The sequence below is a fragment of the Mchenga conophoros genome, linkage group LG5 (genome assembly GCF_057382185.1).
Source record: "Mchenga conophoros isolate Kocher_MC1m ecotype Shallow Benthic linkage group LG5, M_conophoros_male_GT1.1, whole genome shotgun sequence".
NCBI classification, from domain to species: Eukaryota; Metazoa; Chordata; class Actinopteri; order Cichliformes; family Cichlidae; genus Mchenga; species Mchenga conophoros.
This window is the reverse complement of record NC_140530.1, coordinates 25,248,523-25,262,243: the sequence shown is the minus strand read 5'-3', so window position 1 is coordinate 25,262,243 and position 13,721 is coordinate 25,248,523. Positions and strand designations below refer to the sequence as shown.

General features: G+C 37.2%; 1 protein-coding gene across 5 annotated transcripts in view; it reads left to right on the top strand.

Moving 5' to 3' along the window:
* Positions 1–1,345: 1,345 nt before the first annotated feature.
* cfap20dc (CFAP20 domain containing) overlaps positions 1,346–13,721 on the top strand; it is a 37,143-nt gene continuing 24,767 nt past the window's right edge. For 2 of the 5 annotated variants that reach the window (XM_085274510.1, XM_085274507.1), the window contains exons 1-11: positions 1,346–1,483; positions 1,633–1,722; positions 2,029–2,122; positions 2,225–2,297; positions 3,273–3,387; positions 3,567–3,714; positions 4,167–4,313; positions 6,433–6,548; positions 6,740–6,842; positions 8,349–8,489; positions 10,947–11,260. In XM_085274510.1, coding sequence (XP_085130636.1) covers positions 1,463–1,483; positions 1,633–1,722; positions 2,029–2,122; positions 2,225–2,297; positions 3,273–3,387; positions 3,567–3,714; positions 4,167–4,313; positions 6,433–6,548; positions 6,740–6,842; positions 8,349–8,489; positions 10,947–11,260 — 1,362 coding nt within the window. In that variant the 5' untranslated portion in view covers positions 1,346–1,462. Of the gene's footprint in view, positions 1,484–1,619; positions 1,723–2,028; positions 2,123–2,224; positions 2,298–3,272; positions 3,388–3,566; positions 3,715–4,166; positions 4,314–6,432; positions 6,549–6,739; positions 6,843–8,348; positions 8,490–10,946; positions 11,261–13,721 lie in introns of all 5 variants that reach the window. The other 3 variants (XM_085274509.1, XM_085274508.1, XM_085274511.1) reach the window with 3 other exon arrangements.

Sequence of the window (13,721 nt, the reverse complement as noted above, 5' to 3'; positions counted from 1 at the left end):
AGACGTGTGTTTGGTTATTCATCTGCTGGTATGAGAATTTTCACAGTTCACAACATTATATTTTTGTTGCAATGCTGAGTTTTAAGATGTTGGTGTTATTGCACTGAACACTGAAATCCCTCACAATGAAAATGACTGCAGTACTTGTTTGGCAAACTCACTGTAGTCATCATAGGTGCGAGTGGATAGATTTCTTTGTTTTCCTTTGTTCTATATCCATAAATAACTGAGACCACGTCGTATTTGAAGTCGGATACAAGCAAAAAATGTTAATAAGCTGTAAGACATACAGTTGTACTTCCGGATGTTTCCTCCCTGAGTAGCTAATTAAAAGACATCTTTTTGATCTCATAATAGCTTTGCTGCCAGGGTAAACAAAGCAAGTGACAATGACACAATAATGGATTTTAGCATTTCAAGAGAGGCTAGAACTTAAACACTGGTCTATTTTTAACTGTTTGTTAAGCAGCACCTTTAGGAACGATATTCTTGGGATAATTAACACATCTTAGATTTTGCAACTCCACAAATATTTCTTGATAAAAAAAAAAGAGTATTTTTCTGAGGTTTCTTTTCACTGCTAAACTCTCCATCTACATTGTCTGGCAACATGAAATATGATGAGACATAAAAGATATTATTTCTCTCAAATAAACAAACATCAAAACAAAAAAAAAACCCCGCAGTGAAATCCATTAAAAATGGCCTATAACAAACTTTGGTTGTGAAAAAAGCAGAGTCAAAGGACATTTTGTGATCTGAGCTTTCTTGTTTAAATCTTTCAAATTTCATTGTGCTACATTTTTGTCAATAATGGGGCTAATTTATACGGTGAGTAACTATTATGTCTGATTAATTTATAGCACCCTGTCAGAAGTAGGCCGCTAATCTTGCCATCACATTAATTTCAAAATTGCGTTAACTGAGTGTCAGACAGGATTTTTTCTAAAAAAGAAGTGAAAGTAGGTTATTCGCCTATTGGATTTCATGAGTGGCAGGTAAACGACAACAGCTATTTACAATAAAAATAGCAGGTGAGAATTGTTTGAGTCACCTGTGCCGATTTAATTATTCCAGTTACCATCGGCTCTTGTTTGTTTTTACAGACAAAAGGTATATTAAAAAAAGTACTAGCTACCTCTGTCGGAAGGCTTAGGAAAAATGACTGGTTAGTTAACCTTTGGTCAGGTATCGCTTTATAAGACATGTCAAATTTGGAGTGTGGGGTTAATCTGTATTCTAATAGGGATTTTGTTCAGGTTAAGGTAAACGGAAACACACAAACAACATAAACAGAAACACTCGCGAGATTTGAGCTCTACAAGCGGGACTTTGCCGGTTGCTATGGAGACGTGTCCAGAGTTAACTAAACTGGTGTTCCTCAACTGCCTATATCATTTGAGCAGGGGTGTACGCCCACGTCAAAAAGTATTTTCACACCGCTGACGTTGTGTCATGTAAAATGTTCAGGAATAATTATCAGGTAAGCTTATTTTAACCGAATCAATTTAGCCCTTTATTTACTAAAATTCTTGCCCTGTGTATAAAAATACAATTTCCTCGGAGCTGATATGAGCTTCAGGCTGATGTAACATCGACTGCAGGCTAGCGAGAACTAGTTGTTTCTTGCAGGGTGGAGCTGTGGTTGAGATCTTCAGTGGACAAGGAAAAGACCCTGCGGCTAAATGGAAACTCTGCGGAGGGCCGTCAGCCATATATAAAGTTAGTTATTTATTTTTTTAGAGCTGTTTGTTTAACTTACTATTAGCTTATTACCAGTAACGTAATCACACTAACCTAGGCTTTATATCCTCTCAAAGACAAACTGGCACCTGCATATGAGGACTGAAACAATTGCATTTCTCTAAACATATATGCTACAGACTTATTCAGATAAAAAGCAAACAAACAAAACTAAATACACAAAATAAATTTTGGATCTCAGAGAGCAGTTACACAACAGGTAGTCTTCTGGTCATAACACACGGAGACTGAGCAATTCCTCTTATGCATTATTTTCTCCCTTAGGAGTATAATAAAGAAGTCAAAGGATGTGTTTACTGTCTGGATGGAAGCAGCCAGACAGTCAAGATGCAAATGCCAGAGAATGGCAAAATGTCTCGTAAGTCTCTACTACTTTCATACAAGTGTGCAACTTGTTGTTTTGTTTAATTCTAAATAGTAATAGTAACTCGTTCTTTTCGTTTGTTTGTTTTTTTCTTAGTTGGACTTCTCCAAAGATTTTTGGTGCTTCAAGTCAATGTTTCTCATGGTCATGACTTTTCTGCTGAGCTTGTGTAAGTAGCGCAGAGATTGTTCTTATGGTACAAATGTTATAAATGTTAATTCAATTGACTGACTTCAACATTTTGGTATAAATCTTTAACATTCTGGCTGAAAAATGTATGCGAGCAGAACAAAATAACATTTTATGTACTCACTTAGAGTACTTGCTTATTGTAATGTACAGTGAAAAATGCTTTTCCAGTAATGTACAGTGTGACAAAGAAATAGTGATTGAATAACAATGGGCTCACAGTGAAAACAGCTTGTTTACATCTGGTAGGAAAAAACCCATCGAGCCACTTAGAAAACAAAGTGCCTCATTGACTGTTATGTAACAGCCTAAATAACCATTTATTATTAAGATATTGTTCAACAATTTGTCACAAAGAAGGCTTTTATCTTGTGTGCCACTATAAATTCTGAACAGCCACATTATTACAATGTAGAATGTGAATGTCAAGTGCTCGCTGTTTTTCTCCACAGTTTGCATTTAGTGGCTCTGATTGCATAATGCAATTGTGTGTTCATATATCGTCACTGCAGCATTTAGTCACTGAAAGAAGAATGCCACTCTACATTGTTTCATTATTTCAATCTTTATTCTATTTCAGTCTAATTTGGTAAATTCTATATTTACCCCAAAAAATCTTTGGTAAACTGCAGCTTACAGTATGCAGTAGAAACTGCTGTTTGGATATCAAGAGCATCAGGGAGAGATATTGCCTGAAATGATTTTCTTACACTTACCTGCTTATTTACTCGCACACTATTTTAAGAATTGGTGAAAACATTGTGTGTCGTTGTTCTTCTTCCATTTGAGTATGTCATGACAGCTGATTTCACAGCGTGAGATAAAAGTGAAAACATCTTTAAGAGCTTACTCTAGAGACCAATAAAGCTTTTTGTTTTCACAGGTCATGATTTCTTAGTGGCACTACTGATGCTGGTGATAATTCATGTTCTACTTTGCTGTCTGTTAATCACAGGATAACTGATTCAGAGGGCCTAAAAAGAAGACTCCACTTATCAACAGTGCATAAAGAGGTGTCTGCCACACTTTTGCATGCAAAGATACCTTTTGTTGGACTGAAACGCAATGTTGTGAGTATCTTATTCATCTTTGACATTCCTTTAGTATTAAATTTGCTGTCAGCTGTTTGTTTGTTTGTTTGTTTTTTGTTTGTTTGTTTTTTTCCTTCTCCATGTTTCTTAGTAGGTATTGATCTTTATCTGTGTGTGGTGCTTTTAACTACAAATTAATATTGTATGTGTTGTCTCAGTGGTCAACATTATGCATCGACCTTGTATCACTGAGCGGTGAACTGTTCAAGGGATTTTTGACACTGGATGGCATCACGTTGTTCGCTACCTGCAAAGTCCGGAGAATCTTCACTGTAAGAACGGAGCATGCAGGAATGTCAGATGATGGTAAAGTAGATGGTTGCTGGTTTCAAATTTTGAAGTTTTATCGACTTACCCAATACGCTACTCCAAATGTGTTTAATAAAGATACAGTACCTAAGTACTTGCCACAGAAGCAAGCCAGTGGTCTTTGTTCTTGTGGGTTTGTGTGAAATTATGTTTGTGTGTTTGGAGAGATAGAGAGACAAACAGTTGGCTGTTTTTCTGTGGCTGGCTGAGAACTCAGCGGTAGATTTTGTTCAAGGCTGATATGGCTCAGCAGTGATAACAGCTGCACATTACTGGCTGCCTACTGCACACCTACTCTATCTACCAAAAAGGGTGTCTCGGTCAGTTCGTATTTTTCAGTTGATCAAAGTGTTACTTTTGTGGTGTGATGTATGTATATATTGTAATAATGTGTTTGAGCTTATTTTATAGCTAATATTAGTGTGAGATTGTTACTTTTTCCAATCTAGACATGTTTCGCAGTGGAGCTGGTCTAATGGACTTAATCCCACGCAGTTGCCAGTTCCCACCAGACGTGAACCAAGTCATTCAGGTGTTCAACAGGGAAAATGTGCGAAAGACAGATTTGAGGACTGGTCTTTCTAACTCTGACTGTGGTACGTAAGATAAGACACAAACAAAAAACATTTTGAGAATTGTAATTTCATCAAAAGTAACCATAAAGCGTGCAAAGTGTAAACTGTCATTAAAATCATATATGAAGTAGCTGTTGCTTTGTTTAACAAAGACGATTTAGACTATTTGGAGTAGGACCCTTTGTTTTTGAGATTGGTAGTCTTTTCAGCAACAGTTTGGAGGAAGGAGTTTTATCTGGAAGGATAACAGTACCCCTTTGCACAAAGCCAGGTTTGTAAAGAAAAAGGCTTTATAAGTTAGGTGTGAAGTAATTTTTCTGCACAAAATCTGAGTTCAATGCCACTGAGCGCTGTTGGGATAAATTGGAGTGCAGACTCAAAGACAGGCCTTATCTTCAGCATCAGTGCCTGACTCCACCAACAATGTTGTGGATGAAATCCCTGCAGCTGGATTTAAAAATCCGTGCAAAGCTCTTGACCCCAGAGGAGATGTGATAGTTACTATAGCATAATAGTGGTGTGTTATAACATTTCAAATTAATGTAATGTTCACAGGGTGAACAGAATTTGTCAGATATTTTTGTCCTTTAGTGTAGGTCTTCTTTAATGGATTACAGCAGGTTCATAGCGTTGATTGTTTTGAGAGTAACATTGAGAGTACACAATATGAGCCACAGTCCACCCATGAACTTACTTATTTATACAGATGAATAGGAAACGGTTCACAAATGGTTGCATGTAGAGAAAGTGTTTGCTACAAAGGCACTGTGATGATAATCACTTTGTTTTCCTGGAATGAAATTCCCGTGGTCTTCATTTTTGTGTTCATTTGTGCCTCACCTGTACTCAAGGAGCTGCAATTATCTCCTCATACAAAAAGACATGCACCAGTAATCCACTTCTGTCACCTTTGTGGCCTTTTTTATCAGTGCATATTTATTTGTTCTGACAGCTGTCTAAGTCATGTTGAGTCAACCAGCAGTGCCCATAGAAGAGAGCAGTAACCATGCACAAGAAATATCTTTTCATAATTAGCATCTGCATTATTAGCATAACATTCCTAATCATAATTAAAACGATTGCTATTAAAGTAGGCATCCAATTTTGAATTTGACAGAATTGCTGGGTGAATGCTGATCCTTCAATAGCCAAAGTGTCAGAAACTGTTAAAAGTAAGCTACAGCACTTTGTATCATGCAACAACAAACAAGCCCTGATTATCTCTGTGCTTCAGCAAAGACGTTCTCTTAATCCCAAAGACAAAAATTTCTCAGAAATTAAAGTCTGTTCTAAAAATATTTGTAGCTTATGCAGACATAGATCTTGTTGTAGTTCTTGCGGTTATATCACTCTTTTTCAAGTTTCAGGAGGAATGTACACATTCCAGCAGTAAAGTTCAATTAATTTAACTTGCTGTATCACACAGGGGCAACATCATCTCTTTCTCTTCTTAAATCCACCAAAGCTCTGCCTGTTTTTTATTGTAGTGTGTATGTGTGTGTGTGTGTGTGTGTGTGTGTGCGTGTTTTGTGGAGAGCAAACTATTTGCTCACTCTTCTGATGAGGCTTTACAAGAAAGTGTGTTTGGCTGTTAACATCAGCAGAGGTGGTCCTGATGAGTCCTGGCACAGATACAGCGGGGTCAAGTTGTCGCCATATCACATCTCCCACTGTAGCCCATTATTTTCACATGATGAAATGGAACAGATTGTTAGATTAAAGAAAAACATCCGTTATATCAGCTCAGCAGTAGAGTCAAATTTGTATCCAATCATTAATTTTCATTCCTCATAAAATATTTTGCCCATTAGACTCTAATTAAAATGCTAAGCATTAGTAAAGTGCATAGTATTTTCTTGATTGATTATGTTTGCAATATAGTTTAAGAAATTTAATTAAAAAAAACATATTGCAGTATATAATCTACATAAAAGGGAACGTTCTAAAGATTTTTATTCACAGTTACAAAGGGACTTTAAGGGATCTTTTTAGTTTGAAAGAACACAGCTCTTTCCTCATCTTAATATGCTGGTCTGTGCCCTTCAAACTGAAATGGCCTTATGTATTAGCATAAGAGAAATCCTACAGGAACTAATCAATTTAGATCAATAACTAATGGGAATGCCTTACTTTTGTGCAGTTCCTACCACTGCCAGATCAACCTGTTATCGGAGAACCAGGCCCCAGGGCATTTTACACACAGCCTCAGGCTCCAGAGCCTCTGGACCACCTCTCCTAACTGGAAGAAAAAGCAAGGTAACATAAGATGGAGCTGAAGGAAATGTAGTCTCTGTTTTTCCTTTCCAAATTAGTAATCTAGCCAATCCTGTAAGAACCTACAGCATATCTCTCTGAATGATTTGTATGCCTGCCATAAATTGTATTTACTACAAAACAGAATAAATTTGTCTCTGAACTTGTATGTTTCCTTTGGTTACGTCCCACAGGGATCGAGTAGAATGAACCAAAAGGTTACTACAGAAAGTCAGAGCATTACCAACCAGAGTGAGAATTTATCACATGGAGAACCTTCCCACATTCTCAATGAGGGTAAATTTGACAGAGTACAGAGAGTGATTTATTGAGTCTGAATGCTATCTATGAACAAACCCTGTACATCTTGCTATTTTATCACTCAAACACTTAGCATTGCTTGTTACAGACTTTATTTATCTATTATCTGTTTGTTTGTTTCTTTTTCTTTCTATTTCTTTGTACACTAGCTCAAGCTGAAGTTATGCTTTTCTGGGCTGCATGTACACCATTGTAACATATGTCTGTGTGGACTGGGAGTGTTGTGTATCTGCAGGAACCCATGCCACATTATACAAGGTTTAGAAAATGAGGAAGAACCCAGGAAATGGGACTAGATAAATATTTAATTGTAAAATGATATTTAGGGGTTTCAACAGGGATTAAAAAAACACAGTTCTTTAACCCAAAAAGAAAAAAAGAGGCTGAAACCTGAAGAACAAAAATAGTCTTTGGAAAGAAGCCAAAAAAAAATATTATTTTCACTTCCTCTGCTCATTTTTTTCTGTGCCGATGCTGAGCAGAATGATGATGGGTTATTAAACAGATACTACAAGCACTACTCCCCACACCCTCATTAGGTCATATTTTTTTAGATGTGTTTTTTTGGCATCACGCCTTAATTGAATAGCTGACAGCAAAGAAGGAAACAGAACATTGGGTGAGAGAGTGGTGTGATATGCAACACACCCGCTGGCTGTAATCAAACCAGGGGCATTGCAGTTTTGCACTGTGACCTTTCAGTTACTGGGCAGATATGTTATTGTTGAATCTGTGCAGGTCTTGAGGACCACTTTATCTAATTTGCCAACAAAGGAAATGAAGAGTTCATTAGAGTTTAGGTTTGTGAAGCAGATTCACCTTATACTTGCTGATGTGAAGTGTTAGATATAGGCACAAAACAACTAATGCCTATTTTATGAACTTAAATTGTGGTCTGCAAAAACATTTTCATCATACTTTGAACTAAACATTGGTATAATGAAACTAACTGAAACAGATTTTACCACAAATCTTCAGTGCAAAACTAGCTGCCATTACCTCAGTACCTGTGAATGGTTTTTGACACTAAATCCTCAAAGAGTAAAACAGTTTTAATATAATAGTGGGGTTTTAATATACTTGATTTCCAGTGCATCTTTGCCCTTAGAGCATAGATGGTTACTTTGCCTTTTCATTTCTTCCAGATACTAGACATCAGTAAATGCATCAGAATCAACAAACTAACAAAATAAGAGTCCTCTTTCTCAGAACATGCTCTTTCAAGCACCTAATAACAGCTTTTATGGCTGGTAATACAGCATTCTTTGAGCATGACAGAATGAAAAAAATGGGATGATTAAAATTCCCTAATTCAGCTGAACATAATGTAGCTGGAAATATTCTCCTCACTGAATGAATGTAAGAAGCTCAGTTACTGAAATGCCTTCATTAATAAGGATTTTCACGGTGCATAATCAATTCACAGATATGCTTCTGGCAAGCTCTAATAACATTGTTGTTTGACTGTTTTGTGTTATAAAGCTTTTGTAATGTTGAAAGTACATTATGTAGGAGCATCTGGCAGTTTACAGCCACATCCCCCTAAAAAAAGAGCAGTTGACAAGAAGGGATCTAAGAAGCTGAGAGTCATCAGTGCTGGAGGAGAAAAGCAAACATCATCAAGTAAGTTGTATGCACTGTATAAACTCACCAGCCACTTGGACCCCATTTTGCCTTCAGCACTGCCTTAATTCTTTGTGGTGTAGGTTCAACCAGTTACTGGAAACATTCCTCAGAGATTTTAGTCCATGATGACATGTAGCATCACACAGATGCTGCAGATTTGTAAATTCCACATCCATGATATAAATCTCCTGTTCTACCACATTCCAAAGGAGCTCTATTAGAGATATGAGCTTTGTGTCACATATGGTCACACTGTGGTTATAAAGGGATGGATGATCATCAGCAATATTTATGTAGGCTGTGATGTTCAAACAATGCTCAGTTGGTAATAGGGGGCCTTAATTCAAGGGATACCGGAGCCATGCTTTTTGGTAGTTTATGCCAAATTCTGATCCTACCATCCAAGTGTAGCAATAGAAAGCAAGACTTATCAGATCAGGCAGGGAATTTTCAGTCTTCTTTTTCCAATTTTGGTGAACCTATACAAGTTTTAGCTGCAATTTCCTGTTCATAGCTGGCAGAAGCAGAACCTGGTGTGGTCTTCTGATGCTGCTGCTGTCTGTCTGTTTTAAAGTCTGACATCTTGTGCGTTCAGAATTGTTCTTCTGCATACCTTGGTTTCGTTTATTTGAGCTTATTTCAGTTACTGTACTTTGCCTTCCTATCAGCTCAAAGCAGCCTGACCATTCTCCTCTGACCTCTGGAATCAACAAGGCATTCCCACCCAGAGAGCTGCCTGCTCGGTGGATATTTGATCTTTTTCAGACAATTCTCTGCAAACTCTAGAGATGGTTGTGTGGGAAAATCCCAGCAGATCAACAGTTTCTAAAATACTCTAGCTCGTCTGGCACCAACAGCCATTCCATGTTCAGAGACACTGAAATCATTTTCTTTCCCCATTTTAATGTTTTATTTGAACATTTCATTTGCATGTCATCCTAACCATTTCTGTTGGCTATTAGTGATTACCTGATTTAATATTTTCATTAATGAGCTGGTGTGCCTAATAAAGTGGCAGTTGAGTGTATATTCTATGTGTGTTGTGGTGGGCTAAAGGTGTACTATTCTTTTATATTATTAGGTGTTTCAGTTATGGTTAACATCTCCTTGGGATGCTGTACCTCAGCACCATAGAGGGAATAGTGAAAGCTGGGAAAGCTGCAGTCCTTCATCCAGCAGGCAGGAGAGCAAGCACCAGCCTCTGACCCTAGCAGAAAAGTCAGAACATGTAGCCGATGAGTCTTAAAGCAGCCGTAAATAGACACCTGGAAGATGTGTGGTATCAGTAAAAGTTAAGCACGACAGCAAGAGATGGGAACACGAGACAAACTAGAGCAATGTACATGCTGGGTGATTTTGATGACTGCTTTGCATGTTATGATTTTAATAAGCACTTTGTTTATGCTCGAGAAAAACAATATGTGTTCCCACTCTTACTTTTTAAACTGGATTGTTGAAGTGTTGCATGAATTTTAAAAGATCTCATTCTACATTGGACACAAGCTTTTCCCCCCTTTTTAATTTTGCATAACCTGTGTCAAGGCCACTTGTGGGATCCCTCCCCCACAAACTCTCCCCGCACTGCTACCCCACACACACACGGACACACCTATACCCACATTGTCCTTGTGAAGTGAGTGCATGTGTTCCGAAAGCTCAATTATGGATGTTTCTCCAGCAGTAAGCTCCTTTGCTGCAGCCCTGCCCACAGACGGAAAGCAGTTAGTTCATTAATGGTAATGTGGCGCATTAAATAAAAGTCAGAGGGACATCTCCTGGGCACAGGGTTTGCCACACAGTGGGCAATTAGAGAAAGTGATTATACTGTCGAGAGATTCAAATGTGCTCACTCATTCAAATTTAGGTGCCCCTTTCTGTGATCTCAGGCTTATCTCGCAGTATAAGGATTCATTGTTTCTCGCATACCAACAGAAGTGGATGCAGCATTCATTAAAAGCTAAAACAAGCTTTTATTCTCTTTGCTATGTATATACATATATGTATATAAAGTTGGCATAGGTGACATTTCATCAGTGACAAATTAGCAGTAAAATGGTTTTCTTACTACTGATGTTTTTCTTCTTTCTTTGTCTATAACGTTTCACTGTACCTAATTAACCTAGCAGGGTTGTTAATAAGCAATACAAACATGTCGGTGCAGGATAACTTCATTAATGCTTATTTTGCCAGGTCGTTGAATGATTTGCAACCCTATTATATCGTTATTATGAATTTCGTGTGCACATATTCAAATCAAATTAGAATGACAGTAACCGTATGATTAAAAAGTAATAAAACAGTGATTTATTGCTCATTGTAATTTGACTCCATGTCTAATTGTTTACATGCGTTGTGAAAGACATACTTGGGAATTTGTACATTTAAAACTCTTAATAACATTTCCTTGCAACTATTCTTTTGTTACTTGATCTTATTTTATCATCTTTCATTTAGATGAGTGTCACACTCCTGCAAAGGAAAGTTCAGCACTCATGGTCACAGAGTCTCAACTGTGCTCTGTGCAGCAAGGTTTGCCTTCTGACCTGAAGGTCTGGAACAGCTGGGAGAGTAATGAAGGGTCTGAGCCTCAGCTCACTCTGCAAAAGGAGGTGTTCACTTTCTCATCCCAGCCTCACTCACCCAAACGAGGACAAGGCCAGGGTGACCAGGAGAAGATGGAGATGGGAGATCATCAGGTTCAGAGCAAGATTGGGAGGCGGTATGATGTCCAGCCCGAGGATGACTTTATTGGCAGTGAAAGTGATGAGGTATGTTAAGGGAGAGACACAAGCACACTGTTCTTTGAGTTCACACACACACACAAAGTGCCCCTGTCTTGCGGGGACACTTAATGATTATCTGTCAAGGAAAAACTGCTTTATATTACATGCACTACTAGTTTGACATGGAGTAGAAATGAAAAACTATGTCTAATTCACTAAGAAATCCTTCAAAATGCCCAAAGTTTGATTTATCTCTGTTTAATCAGAGTAAGTTTGAAGTACTAGCTTTAATTTCACTTTAAATTTTTTGGTGAGTAGTATTTCATATTGCACATTTCATATTATGCATCAAATTTTCACTTGAAAGGTCAGTGTGGTTATTTATCATCAGATAATTTATTAATGGCTCTGAGACTTGTAACAAAAAGCGATGATTTTCTTTATGCTTAGCAAGGAGATTAAACTATGATCACAAAGAATGATCTTCAAAGACATGCTAATTACTTTTACTCATTTAAAACTTTATAATAAATCTTATAATTCAAAATTAATATCCTTGTTGTGATTCTACAGGAGACAACTCAAATGCAGAACACTGCGCCAGGATTAATACAAAAGCTGAGGCTTTATTGACTGGCAATAAAACATGTCATGTACTTGGTAAAACAAAATAGGAATCCAGAAAGGGGCATAAGAAAAATAGAGACAAAAAATGAAGGAGGGACAGGCCAAAGTATACACAGAGATCCAATAAGAAAACAAAAAACAGGTGGAATCGGTGTTGGGAAGACAAAGACAGAATGTAAAGTTACAGGAAACAAAGAGGAAAATCAATTACCAAAAAAATATGAAGCAAACCCCAGAAATGAACAGGAAACTAACACACATACAAATTCGAGGAGATATGTTGAATCAATTACATTATGTAAAGTTAAATTCAAGGTTTTACTCACGCTAGGCTGTACCAGTTCCTTTAACAAATATGATCACTGCTACTGTGTGAGGAGCGCATGTTGTCTGTCCAAGATGTGGGCATATGTTTTCTGCCCAAGCATGAAACTCAAACACCCATTGCCTCTGAGAAAGTCAATGCATTAAGTAATTTATAAATCTGTAAGGCATGTGAGAGAATAGTGTGTTGCCGCTCAAAAAAACAAAACCCTGTCCAAATTAAGACACAAAATGCATAAAATTGTGAACCTCATTGTGCTCACAAGAGTGCTTTTCAAAAGCGTGTGTGCATGAAATGGGGAGAAAGCTTATTGAGATGCTGAGACAAATTGATGCGTGCTCAGGCCTGGATCATAAAGCACAGTGTGAGTGCAGTCCAGCAGACAAGGGGGAAGGGAGTACAGTCGTGCATGGGCACAGTACAAGACAACCATGTTTAGTGTGAACAGCACATCTTAAGAAACACAAGGCCAGTGATCTTACAATATCAAACTCAACACTCTTTTTGTTTTATGGCAGTTTTAAATTAATGCATTATATCTACAAGGTTAGCAACTACATTGAATAAAAAAATATTAATAGTGCATGTTATGATTTTGTATTTTGTATTGTAAGAGCTTCTCCTAAGGCTCACATTTATCACTGACATTGTGTACAGATCTAGATGTACATGTTGAAACTGAAGAGCCAGGGTTATTGTATTGGGAAAACAGTAAAACAGATTGGTTTCAAAAAATGAATCTTTTATAGTGACCTTTGTAAATTGCATGTATAACCTTTCTTCCATAAAGCTCTTTCCAGGTTGAACATTTCTTTAGAATTTGCATGAAATATTGGTTTGGAGAATGGTTTTATAACTACTTTCACCTCTGTCAAAAGAGCACAGCCATTTCAACTTCCTTGGCTGCCAATTTATAGTGTTTGTTAAATAATCTAATAAAGGGCCTATCAGAACACATATAAAGAATAAAAGAATACTGTAGGGATTTATTGCCTCAGCATTGGGCATTGTATAGTTAGTGCAGCATGCTTTTTCTGTTGTTGTTTCTTTTCTTTTTCTTTTTTTAAAGACCTCAATACCCTGCTGTCCAAACCAGAACAATGTGTGTGAACACTAGACTGATTGAAAAAGTACCTATAAGGTGAATTGTAAAACTTTTCTTGTTTACTACTTTTTTTCTTTATCTTTGCTCTTTTTCCAAAAGGCATTGCTTTGTCTCAATATTATTTCTATCTCTGCCACCGTGCTTTGGGGAAACTGAGTTTTCAGTAATTGTGTTTAACCGTTAAGGTTGACATCTACATACAAAGAAAAAAGGAAATTATAACAATTCACATATAGTAATGTCACTTCTTAATACAGAGTTTGTAATCTGTTTGCATTAAAATGCTATTTTGGGGGATTTATAATAGCGCTATAATAAAAGGTTAGCAATGTAAAGGCATGAAGACATTTATTTTTGTGGCTGGCCTCATTGCACATGCATTTTCAGGAGTTTCTTTTTCAGAGTAGAAACATTTGGGAAGGGAGAATTGAGAAGTCAGTCTTACAGCT